At 49.4% G+C, this 20,837-nt stretch overlaps 1 protein-coding gene across 2 annotated transcripts in view; it reads left to right on the top strand.

The window, feature by feature from the left end:
* MTOR (mechanistic target of rapamycin kinase) overlaps positions 1-20,837 on the top strand; it is a 134,569-nt gene that overhangs the window by 73,083 nt on the left and 40,649 nt on the right. For both annotated transcript variants that reach the window (XM_045475601.1, XM_045475603.1), the window contains exons 29-30: positions 16,881-16,956; positions 19,912-20,051. In XM_045475601.1, coding sequence (XP_045331557.1) covers positions 16,881-16,956; positions 19,912-20,051 — 216 coding nt within the window. The remainder of the gene's footprint in view (positions 1-16,880; positions 16,957-19,911; positions 20,052-20,837) is intronic.

Raw genomic sequence — 20,837 nt, 5'->3', positions numbered from 1 at the left:
GGCCCATCCTTGGCCCGTGATTCAAAACTTGGAACGTACATTAAATCATAGGGAAAAGAATCTCTGTCACCTAACCCATATCGACAGTCTTATGTCCCTCTTCCTGTACAACACAGTTTGCAAATCTGAAGCTCTTCTCTATATCTGATGTACATCCCTGAAAATAGGGATGCTGTCACTTCTCATGTATTGGAACGGAAGGGCACTACTCCTTTGAAAACAAACGGGAAAAACCTGGGGCTTCGGCAAACCTTAAATACTTAAAATGAGCTTTTCACTGAGAACGAATACAGAGGCCTCTCCATCCTTAAGCAGTAACTGCCTCTGTCTTTAGAACGTGCTCTTTCTGCTTCCATGTTACGGAGCCACCGAGGCAGACCTCGTCCTGTTGCTGTTCAATGTGGGTCCTTCACACACAAGCCTGGTGCCCGACAGCCCTCCTTCCCTGCCATGACCCCCGGAGTCCCTTTACAGGTGGCACTTCTGGCTTCAGAAAGTCATTTCTGTTCAGCAGCTAGAGTTACCAAACAGGTTTTCTCCCCCCCTTTAAATCACTAAGCGGTTGTGGCTCAGGCGTCCCAGGGTTCGTTTTCTCCCTTCCTGAGTCCCCTTGCCTACTGAGGGGTGAGGGTGTGGCTGGCCCCCCACAGCAGCTTGCCATTCCTCTCAGAAGAGGCTGTTTAGAATTGGCAGCCAGTCCCTGCTCTTATTTCGCAAATACCCAGCCCAGCTGGGCACTGAGGTCCCGGCCACATGGAGTTCATTTCACTAACACGAACCCAGCCCCAACTATCCGCATCCAACGGCCTCCTGAACCCGGTGAGGATCTTCACGTCGATCTCCCAGCCATCAGCTGACACTGAGCTTTTGCCCTGTGCCACACAGGCATGTGGAGCATCCTTTGTGACCCTGCCGTCCTGGTGCTCCCCCCGCAGCAACGTGATAGAGAAAGGATCAGTGGAGCTTTATGGATTCCCAGCCAACTTTCTGTTTGTTCTTCCCAGTGGCCACTTCCCCGGCCCAAACAGGAAATTGTTACGAATAGATTTTCATATCTGGGCAGAAAGTGAATCAATCATTTGTATTTGCAGCCCATGTAGCAATCCCTTCTGGGGGTTCATAGGTTTGGATCAGAAGCACCTAGCTGTTAGCATGAAAGCCTATTCTCTGACATTTGTTTGCTGAAAGCCTATTTCTAACATGAGGTACAAGTTAGAGACAGAAGCTTTCCTTATTTGAAGATTTTCTTAAATCACCTAAGCTGCCCAAATGTCAGTAGCCCTCCCAATTAAAAAAAAAAAAAAAAAAGCAAATTAAGAGTGTTTCCCATGCCGGAAGATTATCAATCCTGCATACATCCACAACCCTGCGATGTCCTAGATTCTGAGTTTCTGAAAGAAAGAAAAGTAAGCCCTTGTTTTGAGTACAGCTAAGCCAGTGGAGAAAACCAGGAAGAATGTGGAGGACGAGACCAGTTTTCCCTTCTCCAAGAGGCTTTTACCTTCTCTGCCCTTCAGTGGATAAAGTGACCATAAAAATGGGAATTAACTGAGAAAATAAGGAAAGCCTGTGTTGGACATCTTGCAGTTTTTCCTTTTCTCTATTTTGCTGCTGGTGAAAGAGGGTCAGCTTGGTGTTCCTGGAGAAGATGTTTGTGAAAATCAAATTTATAGTCTTAATGAGAAAAAGCCAGTGAGCTTTTACTTAGCCTGGAAGTTCTCAGAGACTTCACAGTCTGGGCCGTACTCCTTGGGCTGGCACCAAGGACGGGAAGCCTCCAGCAGCCCGAGGATTACAGAGCTGGGTAAGACCTAGAGGTGGTCTCTCCTTCCACGCAAATGGAGCGTCATGTCGCATTGTCTCGAAAACGTCCCGATTGGAGAGCCTCCTCCTTTGCTAATATATTCCTGCCCCTGCCTGCCCTTAAACCACCACTTGCACAGTTGGTGAGGGAAACAGCTACCCTTAGAACCGGACTCTCAGTTTGTGGCATGAGTACATCTCAGAAGAACCTGCCTGCCTTGTTGTTAGTTTAATAGTGTTCTTTATGGGGATATTTTACTTCTCCTAAAGTCTTAGTGAGTCACGGCTTTGCCTTACTGTATGCGGCCATTTAATACCTGATGCTTCTTCCTTTTTTTTTTTTTTTTTTTAATGTTTATTTATTTTTGAGAGACAGAGTGCGAGCAGGGAAGGGACAGAGAGAGGGGGAGACGGGAGACACAATCTGAAGCAGGTTGCCAACTCCAGGCTCCGTGCTGTCAGCACAGAGCCCGACGCGGGGCTCGAACTCACGAACCGCGAGATCATGTCCTGAGCCGAAGTCGGACGCTTAACCGACTGAGCCACACCCACGTGCCCCAATACCTGACACTCCTGTCGCTCAGTCCTATTTCTGCCTCAGTTAAATGCCACCCACCCCAGGAGGCACATCCATCTCTTCCCTAAGTCTCCTGATCTGCCACTTGTACCAGAGTGCATTCTGGACGTGTTAGAAATCGTTTCTCTTGTGCTTCCTTCTAGAGTCTATTATTTCACGACAGCACCTAGCAAGAGAGCCTGTCTCTGCGTTCAGACTCTGTAGCAAACGTCTGTTCTGTTAGCCAGCGTGTAAATTGCAGAGCACTGTTAAGAATGCCGGCCCAGCCTCAACTGCCTCACCGTCCAGTTGGAGAAACAGACAGCTGAGCTCTGGGACAGTGTGACATGCTAGGAGAGGGACACAGAGGAGGAGGAGTACCCAATTCAGATGAGGTCCGGAAGGCCTCCCAAGGGGAGTGATACCCAGGTTTCACAGAGAAAGGAGGAGGTAGCCAGGGGTGGGAGGCGGGCATTCTGAGCAAGGTGCAGCTTTGTGAAAGACCTTGGCTTAGTAGGAGGACGTAAGTAGTTGAGTGTGGCTTAAGAGTCAGGGGCAGAGGACAGTAAAGCCAGAGAGGTGGAGGGGAGCCAGGCCTGAGGGCCCCGAGGAGTCCATGTGAGGGGCGTGATTGCTACTCTGAAGACAGACGAGTCTCTGGAAGGAATCTAAGCAGCTCCTTACCCTTGTTGCTCTGTTTTCCTGAGTCTCACCGGGAAAGGGGCTTTTTGTACTTGCCCCACAAGATTTTTAACTGGAAATGGGATGGCCTAGAACATCCAAATTTCTTGAAATTGTAATGCATTCATATTAAATGCCCCGAAGGGATCATCTGGCTTGAAGATTAAGGAGGCGGTATATGAAGGACTTGAAATAGTTGGGTCTAGAATCAGACAAATCTGGGTTCTAATCCCTTCCCATCATTGGTAGTTCCATGACCCTGGGCAAATTATTTCTCTGAGTTTACAGATCTGTGCAGTGGTGATGCAAATCCTAACTACTTTACCTCACAGGATTTCTGGTTCAATAAAGCAAAGGATTAAAAATAGTTTAGGCGGGGCACCTGGGTGGCTCAGTTGGTTAAGCATCTGACTTCAGCTCAGGACATGATCTCACCATTTGTGAGTTTGAGCCCCGCATCAGGCTCTCTGCTATTGGCTCAGAGCCCGCTTCAGATCCTCTGTCTTTCTCTCTCTTTCTCTCTCAAAAATAAAATAAACACTTAAAAGATAATCATAAAATAAAAAATAAAAATAGTGAAGGCATTTCTGAATAAGATAAATAAATTTGGAGGAATTAAACTGCGAGAAATCAATATTTATCATAAAGCTACTGTAAGTGATTAAAAGCCGTGTAGTGGTGGCACAAGGCTAAACTCACAGATAAATGGAGCGGAATCAAATGTCTGGAAACACCCGCATGTGTGTAGACACTTGATTTTTGACAAGGTGGCACCACAGAACACTGAGGAAAGCACAGTCTTTTCGGCAAGTTCTTCCAGGTCAACTAGGTAGCCTTACGGGGAGAAGAGGGCTCTTGACCCTTACCTCACACCACACATAAAACTTCAAGTTCAGAGGAGGCTTCCGTTCCACATGTGGAAGGTAAAACCAAAGCTTCTAGAAGATAACGTAGGATATTATCTTCGGCATCTTGGGGGCAAGCAAAGATTTCTTAAACAAGATACAAAGAGCACTAACCATACAGGAAAACATTATCAAATGCAGTAGAAGGAGTCATCTCTGTTCATTAGAAGACACCACGAAGAGAGCGAAAAGGGAGGAAGATTATCTCCAATAGATATCTTTGTGTTTATTGCATCCAGAGTATACATACAACTCTTCTCAAACAACTTTGAAAAAGGTAGCCAACTTAAAGATTGGCAAGAGATGTCACAAGGCACTTATTTCACAAAAGAAGATCTCCACAAGGCCAATAAACATACGAAAAGCTGCTCAAGCTCCTTAGTCATTATGGAAATTCAAATCAAAACTCTCCCATGCCGCCAATACACACACACTGCAATGGGAAACACGGACAGTACCAAGTGTTGACAAGGATGTGGAGCCATTGGGCTTTTCAGGTATTTCCGGTGGAAATGCCAATTGCTGAAACCACTCTGGGGAGCAATTTGTCCGTGTCCTCGAAAGCAGAACACACCCTGTAACCCAAAGGTGCTACTTCTTGGTAGGGTCCCAACAGAAACGCCAGCACCCTTGCACCAAAGCCAGTACAAGAACGTGTGTAGGGACAGCACTCGTATGGCCAAGAGCTGACAGCCACCTACATGCCCATCAGCGGGAAGATGGATACTTTGTGATATATTCATAGAGTGAACGAGTCTTCAGCACTAGAAGGAAGAACGACCGTGGCATGTTGGTGGCACATAGCAACACGGACGTATGTCCCAGACATCGTGTTGAGCATCAGGTGAGGTTCAAAACATGGCAAAACTGTGGGGCGCCTGGGTGGCTCAGTCAGTTAAGCATCCGACTCTTGATCTTGGCTTAGGTCATGATCTTACAGTTTCGTGAGTTCAAGCCCCACATCAGGCTCTGCACTGACAGCTCAGAAGCTGCCTGGGATTCTTTCTCTCTCTCTCTCTCTCTCTCTCTCTCTCTCTCTCTCTCTCTCTCTGTGCCCCTCCTCTGCTCGTGCTCTCTCTGTCTCTTTTGATGTAAATAACTAAACTAAAAAAAAAAAAAAACGGCAAAACTAACCAGTTGCGTCAGAGGTCAGATAGTTGTTGCCTCTAGAGATGAGGAGGGGAGCCACGGTCAGGAGAAGACTCAGTGTTTCTGGGACCCTGGCAGCGTGTTGTGTTCTGTTTCTCGCTCTGGGTGGTATTTACAAGGGTATCTTCACTCCACGATTTATCAAGCTGCACACTGTGTGTACCTTTTTATATGTGTGTTACACTTCAACTAGGAAGTTGATTCAAAAATCGATAGTGCACATGATACAGGTTAGTGATGGACACATAGTCAATGTCCAGCAAATATTAAGTATTACTGGTTAGGTATGCAGTTTTCATCTCATCAGAAAAGCCCTCCCTGCCCTTCCGAGTCTACACTAAGCCCCCCCCCCCCCACGTTAGTCTCCATCTAGGCGCTCTGTTTTCTTCTTGGTGTTTACCTTCACAGCATTTATTTCAGGGTTTTTTGGTTTGTTTGTTTTGTTTTTGTTTTCGTTTTTTTTTGTATATCTATTTCACCAGCCCGTAAGCTCTGCGAAAGCAAAGACCTCGTCTGTCGTATTTACCACGGTAGCTCTAACATCTATCTCTTGGCACCAGACTGAGACCAAAGAGCTCCTTATTTGGAACTCGTCAAGTGAAAGAATGAATCCCCAGCAGAAGGTTCTCTTCACCTAAAACATCTGTTGTGGAGACTCAGAGTCTCTATCCATGGTCATTGGCGGTACTTTGTCACCGTGAGGTCTTCATCATTGGCCCCTGCGTTCTGTCCTGCTCTGAGTCCATTTTCCTTCTGTAGGTCTTAGACACAGAATCAAAGGAAGTGGGAACTGGAAACACAGATCATCTGGCTCAACCTTGTATTTTAATCAGTAACTGGGGGCAGCATCCTCACTGTGTAATCCCTTTGTCTCCCTGGAAACCATCGATTTGTGTCTCCCTCCTCTTTCTTTACATATGAAGACCAACAGAAGGACCACAGAGCATTTGGGGCAAGGTTTTGTCCCGCTCCACTTTATTCCAGAGGCCTGGGTAAATGGCCTATCTGATCGCTTCCGCCTGCATCAGCCTGTTTGTTCACCATCACCGTGGCCTGAGGGGCCACACGCAACAGCTGACATTGAAGGCAGAATGAAGTCGCATGTCCCCGTAAAAACAGCCACATCTCGGGGCAGCTGTCTTCGCCAGAACTTATCCGGGAACCTGACAGATCTTGCTGTCCCCAAAAGGGGATGAAATACCCATTACGTTGCAATAGCAGAAAGTCACTCTCAGCCGGACACAAGACCCCGTCAGAAGTGCAGGATAGGATCACACGTTCGTACCCACGTGCCCTGGGATCCCCAGAGCTTCCCTTCGGGCCGGACCTCTGCCGCTCTGACGTAAGCAGCACTGATGGGAAAAGCGGACTGTAATTCTTTGAGAACATTTGAGAAATTGTGCCAGTTGTGCCTGAGCAACCAATTAATGGCAAGCGTGACTGCGCTTTGCCGTTTACCGGCGAGGGGCTAGAGGGGTGAATAAAACCCTCTCTGTCTTAATTCTAAACACATGTTCCCAGGGTGTCACCGCTGTGTTGCTTGGAAGTATGAGTCCTGCTTTCACAGTTGTTTCCTGGCTTCCAGAAAAGGTACAGAGTCGTGTTCTTTTCCCCTACCTCTGCTGGAAGAAAAACCGCTCTGGCCAGAGGGGTGAGGATTTGCTCAAAGCTCCTCACTTCTCGACAAAAACACATTCCAAACCTCTGGGCTCATGCTGACTTCAAAAGTGCAATGTGCCTCTAGGAATCTGTACCCCTTGTAGGGCAGCTCCACACAGGGGAGAGTGGACGGACAGAGGAAACCCCCATGCAGCCAGAGCACAAACGCAGATTGTATCTTCCCGGGCCCATCTTTTTCCTTAGTGCCCTGTTAACATCCAGCCCTACCCAAGAGGTCAGGTCTCTCACCAGTCGCCAGGAGAGCATAAATGTATCTCTGGCTGTTCTGAAGACTTTCTACAGGTTCACTGGACGACAGCCTGTCTTTATAGAGCACCTCAGAAACCCCAGGGAAGCTGCCTGTCAGTGTAGAAAGCCGGCCGTCCGCAGGGAACCGTACGAAGGGAAGAATCCCGGGGTTTCCCCTAAAGCTGAGCCAAAAGGACACAGGGTCTTTCACTGCAGCCCAAGACCATCCCAAAGGGAGAAGCTCGCGGTAGTTCAGTAGTAAATGTCTGCCCTTCCACTGTACGTAGCTCACCCGCCGGAACGCCTCGAGGTTTAATGGGACCAGTAAATGGTGAGTTAGAGGTGCTGCTTCTGATTTTTATGTACTTCTGGGGCGGGGCGGGGCGGGGGTTACTGCTGGCAACTAAACCACGTCACAGCGCTCTCAAGCCTTGAATTATATGCCATATCATGATTCAGAGATGTTAAAGTGTGTGTCTTACAACTGGCGGAGTACAGTAGGGGGTGGGTTCTGCCCCATGGCCACCCCTGACAACGTCCGTGCAGTGATGGCGAAACGTATTGGTGGTGACACCATTGGTCTCTCCAAATACTTTTGGTCGTCTCATAGACTTTGAATCTCGGTGGCCCGTTTATAGCGTGTCATGCTCATCTTCTACTGGCTTGGCCTTACCAAGAAGTAGGTTTATTTTTCCCTCTTCCCTGACTCCAGAATGGGCATCAGTGTTTCTACAATGTGGCCTCTCAGGGGAGCGGAGGGCCACCTCACGTCCACGTACCCAGTTAGGTGGGGAGAAGAGCTCAGCACTGCCAGATCAGCAGACGCCAGCTCATTTACCTTTCTGTGTCCCAACTTCGTCCCCGCGAGAGACTGAGGCAGAGCTCTCGGACATCGGGAAGCCAGGAAATCAGTATTTTACCCAAAACATCAACTCTGCTTTGAGTGAAGACATTTGATAATGAGCCTTGGGTTCACTCTAGCAGCCCTCGCCGCTTTTGTCCTCTTCCTGACAGCTCCTCTTTCTAATCGGCTCTCTCAGAGCTCTTCAATCCACTCTGGGTACGAAGAAGCGGAAAGGAGAAAAACCTCCAGGCATCGCCAGAAAAGGAGCAGTGCTCGTTGTTGTAGAATAAAAAGATAATGGCCAATTTGTCAAGAAGTGTTGACAAGAAAGATAAAGTTGGAAGTAATTAACTGGCTGACATGCTGGGAGTGATGTGTCTGCCAATGGCTCCCTAAATCAGCCGGAGCCTTGGAAATGTGACAGCCATTCATCATTTTTACAGCACGCCTCTGACGGGCCCCTGGGTTGGAAACCCGGCCGGCACAAATCGTGTGCTTTGACACTCCGGGGCTCTGCGGCCTCTCCGTGCCTTATGCCGGGTTGTGCTAGGGCACCTGGGCCCCGCGTCCAGCCAGGGGCTGCCTGGAGGTGATGTGTAAAATGGGACAGCCTTCCGGGCTTGTCACTGAGCGCTGTCTTCATCTTCAGGGCTTGGATTCCCAGAGCAGGCCTTGCAGACTTCTGCCGGACAGATCACTTACTGCGCGTCCGAGAGCGCCGAATGTGTGCTCCTGAGCGGCGTGCCTGGAGGTCGGGAATCTAACGCGAGTGCTGCCCGCCCACCAGCCAAGAAGGTGCCCCCGTGAGACCGATCACAGGCCTGGGAGCCACAGGGAGGACGAAATGGTGGAGCTGTTTAAAAGTAATTGCCAAGACTGGATCGAGTGGGAAACGCCCGTGTTACGTGCAAAAGCAACATACAAAATTGTACGAATGCTCTGCTCACTGCTATGTATAAAACACATACCTGTTTATATAGAATATGCGTAGGTGAAAACAGTATTTTGAAAAGTGGTTGAATTGCAGTGGAGTTTAACAAGAAGATACACCTCCCCTCTCCAATCTTGGAAAGATAGGATTTTTTGTCTCCCCTGTCCCTAATCTGTGCCTAACACAGCTGTTAGTGTTCTTTTTTCCTCTTGACATCTCCCACTTTCTCACATGCAGGGTTAGCATGTCCTCCAAGTATCGTGACCGACACGCCATTTAAACTGTGACCGAAGGAAAGGGTGGAGACCAAGTGAGAGCTCTTTACCCTTAAGCCACTCTGGACTGAGACGTCGGGAACCCATTGACGTCCAAGGCAGGCCGCTTCTTCCGCATCAAATCTTTTTTATCTGGATGCCTCAGGTGCCCTAGAACACCAGGGACACCGAATGTCCCAGCTTTGAAACCTTCTAATGAGGCCAGCCTCCTATCTGTGAATATGTAAAAAAGGACTAAAGTGACTTTTCCTGAGTTCCTAGAGCAGAAAAGGGAAGTTTGACCCTAACAGAGCCACAGGTGCTGTCGTCATCACCTGACCTAGCTGTCCGTGGGCGACGGAGGCCAACCAGCCTGCCTGCGCTTTCCTGCTGAGTTTAAATCGTCCTCACGGCCTTTGTCCATGTCGCAGTTCAGATGCCCTCATGTGGCCTTCTGTCTTCACTTACCCTCTTCAGAAAGAGGCTGCCACACCCTTGGGTTCCCTAGTCTACCCTGCTGCTCCCAGAGTCCCGGGGGAACTGCCTGATAAAGACACGGGGCCCGGCCAGCCGCAGATCTCCCTGGCTCTGTGCGGGGATCACGCTTGGCACACAGAGATAAGCCTCGGTGCTGGGAGAAGGGACAGGGAATGGTCTGAAGCAGCTCTGCCTCTACAAGAGAAGCAGGAGAGACTGCTCGATGTAGGTGGTAAGGATGCAAAGCCACGTGCCCCTTGGCCTCATCTTGGCTGGTCAGGAGCTCCTCAGTCGGACCTGCCAAGGTCCCCAGTCAGCTGTGTTGCATGTGTCCGCAGCCTGGCGCTAAGGGAATTCGGAGAATTCTTACTTGACTGGGCACCAAATAAAACACAGACTGTGGTCTGCACTAGAAATAGACAGGAGAAAGAAGGCCCGGAGCCATTTGGGAAGCGAGTGCATAACATTCTCCTAAATTCCTGATGGGAGCGCTAGGAAAGCCTAAGCGGTCCCCCAGATGTGACCGCAGATGCTCCTTATTTGACTGACTTTCCAACAGGCTTGGGCTGCGTCCTTTTTTTTCTTAATTTTTTTTTAAAATGTCTATTTTTGAGATAGATATAGAGAGAGGACAAGCAGGGGAGGTGCAGAGAAGGAGGGAGACACAGAATCCGAAGCAGGCTCCAGGCTCCGAGCTGTCAGCACAGAGCCCGACGAGGGGCTCGAACCCACGAACCGTGAGATCATAACCTGAGCCAAAGTCGGGCGACCAACCGACTGAGCCACCCAGATGCCCCTCGGGCTTTGTTCTTAATAGCCTGAAGGTCGCTGAGGCAGCGAGGCTAAGAGATGAGGTCAATAACCAAAGGAGTCATCCCAGAAGGAATTAGTTATCAGGCCAAGCCACTTGGGATTTGACATCAATCCAGAAGCGTGGGGAGCAATGACTTTGAGAACGCTTTGGGCTTTCTTCCCACGAGCCAAACCCTTTGAGGATTCTTCAGGTGATAGGAGTGGCATTTGGATGCCAAGCCAGAGACCGTCTTACTGCTATGCAGTAAGGGTCAGCATTAAGACCCCGAGCAGCTAGTGACTTAGTGACTGACCCTTTCGGTCAGTTTCATCCTCGTGAGGCTGGTCATCACCTGCACGGGAAAAGCACTGAGGAGAAGCTTGAGGGGGAGAGCCGTGGAGAAGTAAGCAGGCCCTCCCGCCAGCACTAGGTCTTCCGCCATCGCTCTTGACGGGGCATTTGCCGAGGCGGCGAGAGAATCTCCTTCACATCTGAGCCACTGGCCCTCCTGACCCGCTTCCCCTGCTTCTGGAGAAGAATTCTCAGATAGCAGGGAGAGAAGATACATGGTTTAAGGTGTTTGCCACGGAAGGCATGGAGGCACTCTTGTCTCGTCCTTATTTGTTAATTCGGCGCAACTCTAGAAAGCGTCTCCCTCAATTGCCAAGAATTTTCCCAGTTTCTAGCTCTCAACTCCACTTCCCTTAATAAAAATTAAGTCTTGGGGTGGGGAATGAGTGAAAGTGAATGTCGGTAGAATTGCCTCTCCCCCTCTTGCTGTCCTACCTTGCTGTCTTCTTGTCTGTCTCTTCACGGGCTTTCTAACGCCAGGTTCAGTTGTGCGCTCCGGGATGATCACGTGGACAGGGCATTTCTGTTTGCTCTGTAGATTCATGCCTGTAAGACCTCAACCGGCTGCTCCCACTGGAAGACAGAGCAGAATGCAGATAGACCCCTGCCGATTGGGCCTCCACCAGCTGGCAAAGCTCTGTGTTCTTGTGGCCTCAGCCCCTGTCGAGAGGAGACAGGAAATTCGTCAGCCTGTGCTTCTGCACTGTTCTCGTGGGCACGTTGCTGCCGAACCTCCACCTCTCTCAGCTTGTTTGTGGTCAGATCTTGTCACCTGGACTGATGTCCGTGGGGTCTGGTTTGTGTCGTTAAGCGCTTCTTTGTTGTGGGGTTTGGAACGGTTTGCCCTTTTAAGCCTCCAGCAGTAACACGGAGCGACTGAGGGGCACACAAGGGAGCGTTTATAGAACGAACGATAGAAAACTCCCAGCTGCCCCACGAAACAAGAGTTCCTCATTAAGGGGGCTTTGAGTGAAGGTGATTTCTCCCCACGAGCCAAACATAGGGCCTCTCCCTTCAGTCTCATAAAACCACATCTGAGTTTTATTAAAAGGGGACTATTTCAGGGCGCCTGGATGGCTCAGTCGGTTGAGCGTCCCGACTTCGGCTCAGGTCATGATCTCACAGTCTGTGAGTTCGGGCCCCACATCGGGCTCTGTGCTGACAGCTCGGAGCCCGGAGCCTGCTTTGGATTCTATGTCTCCCTCTCCCTCTGCCCCCCGCCCCCTGCCCATGCTCTGTCTCTCTCTCTCTGTCAAAAATAAATAAACATTTAAAAAAAACTTTTTTTTTTTTTAAAGGGGATTGTTTCAGAGGACAGCCCTGTGTCACCCAAGTAGGCAGGGCACTTGACTGGGCACTTGACTACAGAGACTTAGGCAGCCCACACTTTGTAGCCTGGGCTGTGTCTGTAAGCCCAGCAGCCTCGGACACGCTGCCTTGGAAAAAGCCCACGGTGGCGACCTGGCTGGCTGTTTTGTCTGGAAGCGTCAAGGCATACCCGCAGCTTCGGAAAGGAAAGAGACGGGATGGGAGCTTCGGGGTCAGAGGGGCGGTCAGCCACAGCGTCCATGAGGAAATTAAAACGAAAGCTTGGGAGGGCTGCTTTCTCCCGCGCGGCGGGTTATAGGGAGCACCCCCCACCCGGTGCTTGCTTTCCTTCCTTGTACAAGCATTTATGCACACTTGCTGATCCAAGAGGGGAAGGCTGAGGCGCTGTCCCTCCCGTTGCAGAGCTACAGTGCACTCTTAGTTATTAAGATGCTCTTTATTTTTTTTAAGTTTTTTTTTAAGTTTACTTATTTTGAGAGAAAGCACGTGCACGCAGGCAAGGAGGAGCAGAGAGAGAGGAGAGCGAGAATCCCGGGCAGGCTCCGTGCGGTCAGTCAGAGCCCGACTCGGGGCTTGATCTCATGAACTGTGAGATCATGCGTGACCTGAGCCGAAATCAAGAGTCAGCTGCTCAACCGACTGAGCCACCCAGGGACCCCAACTTAAGATCCTTTTTAGGGGCATCTGGGTGGCTCAGTTGGTTAAGCGTCCAGCTTCAGCTCAGGTCACGATCTCACGGTCAGTGAGTTCGAGCCCCGCATCGGGTGCTGTGCCGACAGCTCGGAGCCTGGATCCTGTTGCAGATTCTGTGTCTCCCCCTCTCTCCACCCCTCCCCTACTCATGGTCTGTCTCTCTCTGTCTCAAAAATAAATAAACATTAAAAAACAATTTTTTAAGATCATTTTTAATGGCACGGGAGCCTGTGACCTGGACCACAGCTTGTTCATGTGTAAAATGGGAATATTAACATTAGTGCCTACTTCATGAGATAACACATAAAAGCAGTAAGCCCCGTGGCGGGTACATACAGTAAGCGCTCGGTAAATTTAGGTCTCTTTCTGTTGTTGTTCTAATACGTTGCCTCCCACAGTGGAATGCCAGAAGTCATGGCGGAAGGAGAAAAAATTAAGGTCCCAAACAAGATGACAGACTCTTGTATCACCAAGAGTTTTGTTTCCTTCCCTCACCAGAACCCCCTCTCCGCGTCCGCAGCTGCATTCTCCAGCAGCCTCGTAGCGTGCGCGGAAGACTCCATGGAAGGAAAGAAGAGGGAAGCGTAGTCAGGAAAATAAAGAGGGGACAGGGAGGAGAAAAGAATAAGTGGGGATAGCGGCCGGTCAACTCAAAATATTTACTCTGAACGGTCGCCCGTAGGTGTGCACAGTCTCCTCCTTTCCTTCAGGTCCTCAACCCAGAGACCAAGGATTTAATAAGGGACCCTTTCCTCAGGCTGATCCCGGTTATTTTTCATGGCTGTGTTTTAGTCCGTTTAGTCAAAGCTGTAATTTCTCAGTGATCATCCTTACTGTTGGACAGAATCTCAAGGTACAACCCCCAGTTTTCTGGCAGGTTCTAAAGTCCTGGTCGGTCGTTCCCCCAAGCGAGCCCAGCACCTCTGTCTGTATTCTACAGGTAGGGGACTTATTTGGACTTTCCCTTGAAGGAGTAGGGGCCATACGATGAGTTTTGGTGGGGGGGGGGGGGGGTTGTTTTGTTTTTAATTTGCAAAGCTAAGTCAGTCTCTCCTTTGATGAGGGATATCAAAGCCATAGCAATATTAAGGTAAAATTCGTATTTCTCCTCTGGTTCCTAGTCGTTATTACTTCCTGATTTTGATCAGCTTGTTGTAAAGCTTTCCTTTTTAGGCATAATGAGTGGGAGAATGGGGTGGGAAGAGGCTTTTGCTTGCTTCCGTTTTTGTGTTGGCTTTGTCCCAAGTGAGGCAAACTTTGGCAATGTTTGTAATTTGCTCTTGAAAGTAGCATATGCTCCAGAACACAAGATCGGAAGACATTTATTGGAACTCCTGGATTTTTATGTGTGATTCTTAGAGTTAACTTCTTTTGCTTTAGGCGAGGAACACATTGTCTTCCTCACCAGAGTAGTTAATATCTCTGCCACGGCCATCCCAGAATTCACACTGGAACCGAAAAGAATATACAGACTATGTAATTATATGTATTTACATATGGCATATTACATGTTTCATTATAGAAGATACATTGGCTTTTTTTTTTTTTTCCATGTCTTCTTAAGCTTCCAAAATCTGTGTTTGGGTTCGGGGAACTAGATAATCACAAAGCTGTATGGATACAGCTAAGAGTGATATTAATATAATTCACCTAATCCTGTGTGAGTGAGCTTATTAGAAAAACTCACATGGGGTGCCTGGCTGGCTCCGTTGGTAGAGCATGTGACTCTTGATCTTGGGGTGGTGAGTTCAAGCCCCACATTGGGCATAGAGCTTACTTAAAAAAAAATAAACAGGGGCACTGAGTAGCTCAGTCAGTTGAGCAGCCATCGCTTGATTTCGGCCCAGGTCACGCACGATCTCATAGTTCATGAGATCAAGCCCCGAGTCAGGCTGTGTGCTGACAGCATGGAGCCTGCCTGGGATTCTCTCTCCCCTCTCTCTCTGCTCCTGACCCACTCTCCCTCTCTTTCTTCTCTCTCAAGCTAAGTAAATAAACTTTAAAAAATTATTTAAGTAAATATATACATACATTCATATATACACAGAATTTTTTTTTAAAATCTCATAGGACTTCTGGAAAGAAACCATGGTGTTATCGCTTCTCTTTGAATGTTTCTGAGTCCTGCAGCAGACTGACTTATATGGAGAACCTTCTGGCTCATTGCTTAGGAGCAGCACAGAAGTGCCGGTGGGTCTGCCCAGTAGATGCCACCTGAGGTCACCTGTCTGCTGTAAATAAAGGAGAGAGACATCTGTATGGTGACTTTTCCCCCCAGTTGCAGGGCCTAGAGCCTGGGCACCCTACTCAAATAGTTGTCTTCAGGATGAGTTGATGATTTCTTAGTGCTGGCTCGAGTCTCAACCTTAGATGAGTGTTTTTTCTGTACACAAGCATACAGCTATGTTTCTAGCAACCTTTATTCTTAGACAAAACCAAATGAGGTAAGGAGCATTTACCAGGATCTGCTTAGTAATTTCATACCCATTATTTCATTTTGTTCCCTGAGGAAGCTTGAAAGGAGTGGTATTAGGCCCATTTTATAGATGAGAAGCTTAAAACTGAAAAAAGGGAACTTGCTTATGGTCGTACAGCTTATAGGTGGCAGGATTGGACCTCCAGAAATGTAAACCCAAACTCTCTGACTCCAAATCCAAAGCGGCCCCCCTCCCTCCTCCCCATCCTCACCTTAACAAAGGAGAGTCATAAAATTGCTTCAGATCATATGGAGACTCTCCCCATTCATTGTGGGCCTCGGGGAACATTGCTACCCTTTCAGGCCTGAGTCTCCCCAGGAGTGAAACAAGACTGGTAATACCTTTCCTTTCCACTCTTTCAGGGATACATGAGGTTAAAGCAGTGATAGGTTGGAAAGATGATTTGAAATGTGCTTTGTAAACATGAGGCATTAGATTATTACTTTCACAAATGTTAACTTCTCTAGTTTGACAGATTGTGGGCAGTTCCCTCTTGGTTTTATTGGAATAAATGTGGTGGAATTTGAATTTTTAAAAATAATATTTATACCAGCAATCTCTTGCCATATTATTACCACATTCCACCCAAATCCTGGAGTTTCCCAAAACCACTTAAAAATTAATTCTAGTCAAGTAGACAGTTTGTACTTAGGGCAATAAACTGGATCCCTTGCTTGTTAAACAGTCTAGACTCCCAAGTTGGACTGACATCGTTTGCTCCCCACCTGTGAACAGATAAAGAAACTGCCGTCCTATGAGTTTCTCAGGCCTGCTTCATCCCTCGTTTCCATCCTTCTGTAACTCCAGCTTACGTTCAGTGTTGGCTTAGTTTCCGTTTCCCCTTTCGTGCATGTTCCCGTCGGAACAAGGGTCTCGGCCCTGCTGCTGTCCAACTTCCGGGGCCTCTCTACAGCCTCCCTGGTTAGCCAGCGCCAGGCACCCACCGCCAGCCTACCGCCTAGTTGTCCCAATACGTTACAGTCCCCCAGTCGGTCCCAGTGGCCACATGCTGCCCACAGATGACAGCAGAGTAGCGTGTCGTTAGTGAAAAGCATCGTTCCGCCAGGCATGTGACCCTGGATGAGGTCCCTGGCTGCCCACTGCAGAGGGAGGGGGTGGTCCTCGAAGAGGGACTAAGGAAGCGTCCATCTTGGAAGGAAATGGGCTATCGGGGGAGCAGTCAAGATGGTTGCACAGCCACAGTCCCTGGGGTGCTCTGTCATTAACGTGGATGACCCAGCCTCTGTGCCACTTCTGTGTCACCCACAGAGCCTGATGGTTTGTATTGACTTTGATCATTCTGATTCCTGGAGGCAACTGATGAGCGGAAGTAAGAGTTCAAAGTTCAGAGGGACCTCACCTGGTCGTGTTCAACGACAGGGCCAAATACGGACCCAGGGCTTCTAGTTTTTAGAAAACAGACACAAGGTGCCTGACTGACAGTATCTGAGAGGAAGCCAGTCCGTGCTGGTTGGAGAAAGGGCCCCAGAGCCGGTGAGGCTTCCTGTCTACCAGACGCTGCCCCCTCAAAACCAGGAGTGTGGGGTCGAGATGAAATCATTCCTTAGAAGAAGTCATTCAGACTGAGCTTGCTGGGTGGTAACAGACAGTCACCTTCTCTGCAAGACATGTCTCCAGTGGGCTGGTGAGCCATCTACCCGCCACGACCCCCACGCCTCCCACTCTCTGACATGTTGAGTGTAACCCCCTCTTCCTTTTGTCTCCCCAGCATTAATAATAAGCTACAACAGCCAGAGGCAGCTGCCGGGGTATTAGAATATGCCATGAAACACTTCGGAGAGCTGGTAAGTGCAGAGACCTGGCTAGGGAGGCACTCAGCCACCCCCTGGAGAAAGCTACTTTCCTGTTCTTTTCCCAATTGCTGACATCTGACTTTGCTGTACTGTAAGGATGAAGGAGACAGCGGCTGTATGGATTATATTCAAATTGAATATAGGTCGGGAGGACGGAACCTGATAAATAGTAATAGCTGGTGTGCATCAGCCTCTTGGCACGTGCCCGACCCTTCACTGCGTACTTTGTGTACACCATCTCATTCGGTCCTCACGACAGCCCGATGAGTAGAGGTGCAATCGTGACCCCATCCTACAGGAAGGGAGCCGGTGGTCCCAGCAGAACAGCAACCTCACCTGATCTGACAGCGAATCACTGGCCGAGCCAGGACTTGAACCCAGGCAGTCTGGCATCGTCCATTTAACCCTGACCTGAGTTATTTTGTGTCATCTGTGGCAGCTGGCATCGCCACCGGCCCACGATTAACGCTCAGTACGTACCTAAGAAGAAACCATGGCCAGTGCTCCAGAAAAAAATGTACTATAATTTATACCTCCTGTTAAGGAATTGTTCCATTTCATTATTGCTCACATAGCTTCTTCTCTCCTGCCATCTTTGCCTTATCAATATTAAAATGTTTCCATTACCCTCTGTGGTCCGGGGAGGGTGCTTTGGTAACTACCTAACCATATATAAAGCATTGACTTAATCAACTCGACATTGACTTCCGGGAAGGTCAAGATGTTCTGGGTCCGTGCATTTGATGAGGAACCTTTTGTTAGTCGCGTGGGTCACTTACTCAGGTTTGCCGTAATCGAGAGCCCAGTGTGTTAGAGTGAAGAAATCCATGGCCGCTTCATAGGCTTTTGCCTCACACAGGGGCTAGTCAATTGGACTGGAACTTTCCAGGGAGTATTTTGCCATCTTGAGCACCTATCTGTAACTAGACCAAGACAGCATCTGTCCAGATGACAGGGCAGAAGGGACTACGTCTCCACCTTTGCCTCAATCCTTGATTGCAGAGAGGGCACTTAACGTAGTCTCTCAAAGACATTCATTCTCCTCCTTTGCTCTCCCTAGAGCTTGGGCCGCAGTAAGGGCGATAGAAACGAAGCTCCCATGACCATCTGGCATTCGGGTGACCTGCCAGCAGCTAGCTAATACCCAGCGGCTCAGAGCGCCAGCCTTAAGTGCAAGTTCCTCTGTCTCCAGGTTCTAAAGGTGGCCGTTAGGTCCAGGATTGTTGCTAAACCCGTGGTGGATTTTCTGTTATATTTAGGGAGCTGAAGCGTATTAAGCCTGACAATGGTTTGGCTTTTCTTGGCAGAACCTGCGCTTTCTCAGCACAATTTATGTAACAGCAATCTCATTAGAATTTCGTGTGATTCATTGCTTAAACCTTATAGTTTCTGCAATCTATTGCAATTCAAAATATCCTGCCCCCTGCCTGACCTGCTCCATATGCCGCTGCCTCTGCTTTCTGCCTGTCTGCGCCTAGCGTGTGCCATCCACTCACTGGTCACCGGCCCCCTTCCTCTTTCCCGCTGGGGTAGAAATCATTTACTTCCCAATGTTAGCGTTTTTCATTTTAACGCTGTCTTTACAGCCACGCTTCTAAGTTTTCTCTCTCATATTCTTCTAAACAGCCTCGGAAAATGAAGTTTAAGTAGTTTTCCCTTCTGCAGAGCCAGACAGGCCGGTTTGGGTGAACCCTCCTGTGCACCGACACAGGGCAGAGGGCTGTCGGGCAGCGGAATTCGTGCAGAGGCGGCCGAGGGGATCGGCTGTGCCAAGAACCGCTAAGGGGAAGTCGGCACGAGTTAACGACTGAAAATAGAAATGACCTCCTTACGGAGGTTCGAGAAGAAAAGGTCCTTTCAGAGAGCTTAGCAGAGTAGCGGTCGGCTACTCAAATAATACCACTCAAATAAGACTTTTCTTCAGAAAGGAAAGGAGGGCAATGGGGGGAAGCGCGGGTGGGCCCTGGATCGTATCGTACAGAATCCGCTGCAGACTCCTCTTGTTGTTAGCGAAATCCCTGGAGAGCCACTGCCCTGGCCTGTAGAGAAGTAGCCGTTCACTAAGCTGGTGAGGAAGAAGCCCAGAAGACACATTGGGGGGGGGGGGGGGTGGCTGCAGGCAAAGACGTCTCGGGAAGCGGTCTGTCCCCTGACCATTTGGAGAGCCGGAGTCTGCCCCTTTTAGCCTGTGGCCCCTCTTCCTCACGTGGCCAGCACTGAATTTCAGCGTGGCGCACCATCTGTCCGGGTAATGGAAACCATCCTCTGGCCCCCGACACTGGCAGACCTGCCAGGCGCTGAGCAGGAGGGAACATTGGATGCAGGAGTCGAAGAGGGGAGGAAAGGTTTTCCAAAGAATTTTAAGTGGTGGCGCTCTATCGTATTTTAAATCAGTATTTCCTGAAAGTTTAAAAATGCATTAAGAAATGCAGAGAATCAGGAGCTTTTAAAAATTCGAGTTATTTTCCTCCAGCAAATGTGCAAATATGCCTGGTCTTTCCGGCCCCGTCAGGAAAGCAGCTCCCGGTCCAGTGGCCCGCGGCCTGCACTCCGGCAGACCGAGGCCTTGGCATCCTTGCAGGAGCTCTGGTCGGGGCCTCCTGCTGTCCCAAAGGATCTCCCCTGTCATCGCATCCCCACCTGCCGGGGCTCTGGTGGCCCCTGCGTCTGGGCAGGACGTGACGGGGCACGGGGACATGGCCCGCCATCTGCTGTCAGGTTATCACAGGGTCACTCCATCAGTGTGCCAAGGCACCTGTGTTCGCACCGCCACCCAAGCTGCCTCCAGATATGCTGAAGTTCTTTTCCACCAAAGCCAGGACATACGGTGACGGGGGAAGCATCTAGCACCTTAGGAAAGGCAGCATAGGGTTTAAAACGTGCAATTTTAATTTGCTCTCCAGCTCTCCATGCACACAGCAGTCTTCTCTCTTTCCCACCTGGCAGGAGATCCAGGCCACCTGGTACGAGAAGCTGCATGAGTGGGAAGATGCGCTCGTGGCCTACGACAAGAAGATGGACACCAACAAGGACGACCCAGAGCTCATGCTGGGTCGCATGCGCTGCCTCGAGGCCTTGGGGGAATGGTGAGCCGCCGGGGACGTCCTCTCTGGGGTTTCGGATTTGGAGGGCTTCCCCCACGCAGAGTTCTCACCCAAGACACTCCTCTTTGTTCCACTGGGCATCTTCCCGGGGATCATCTAGACCTTGGTTGTTTGGAGGTTTTTTTTCAGACCTAGACTTTGTAAGTTGAGGACAGGGCGGGCTTGGGTGAGCTGCTAGGATCTACACCTGCTCCTTCCCGTCTGCCTCTTGACCTTGACTCTGCAGACCTCACGTTCTTACTGTGCAGCCTTTTCTTTATTAGTTCTTGCTAATGATTTTGGAAGAGAAGAACGAGTTACCACCCTCTTCAGATGCTTCATCTATATTGAATGCTTACTACGTGCCCGGCACTCTGCCAGGCCCCAGACATAAAAGAGGCACAGAAAATAAGGCCTCCCTCCATCAGGAGGCTCGTGAGACAAGCATATCGCAGATAGTCATTAAAGCCAGAGAGTACACTGACAGTGGTCTGAGCAGACGACTTTAACCACCGGAGGGAGCAGGATGGCCTTGCCCTCCCCCCTGAAGGGAGGACTAAGACTGGGGGACACTGAAGGGGAATGGGGAGTTTAGCTGCAAACACTTGCCGAGGTCTCGGTCTGGGGATTTTTGGGGGGACATTGAAGGGAAAATGGTCCCTATTCTGTTTCCCAGCATCTAGTGCAGGTTTAAAAAAAAATTTTTTTTAATGTTTTTATTCATTTTTGAAGGAGAGAGAGAGAGCATGAGCGGGGGAGGAGCAGAGAGAGAGGGAGACACAGAATCCA

Source organism: Leopardus geoffroyi, chromosome C1 (genome assembly GCF_018350155.1).
Source record: "Leopardus geoffroyi isolate Oge1 chromosome C1, O.geoffroyi_Oge1_pat1.0, whole genome shotgun sequence".
NCBI classification, from domain to species: domain Eukaryota; kingdom Metazoa; phylum Chordata; class Mammalia; order Carnivora; family Felidae; genus Leopardus; species Leopardus geoffroyi.
The sequence above is the reverse complement of the archived record's forward strand: the minus strand, read 5'-3'. Positions and strand labels throughout refer to the sequence as shown.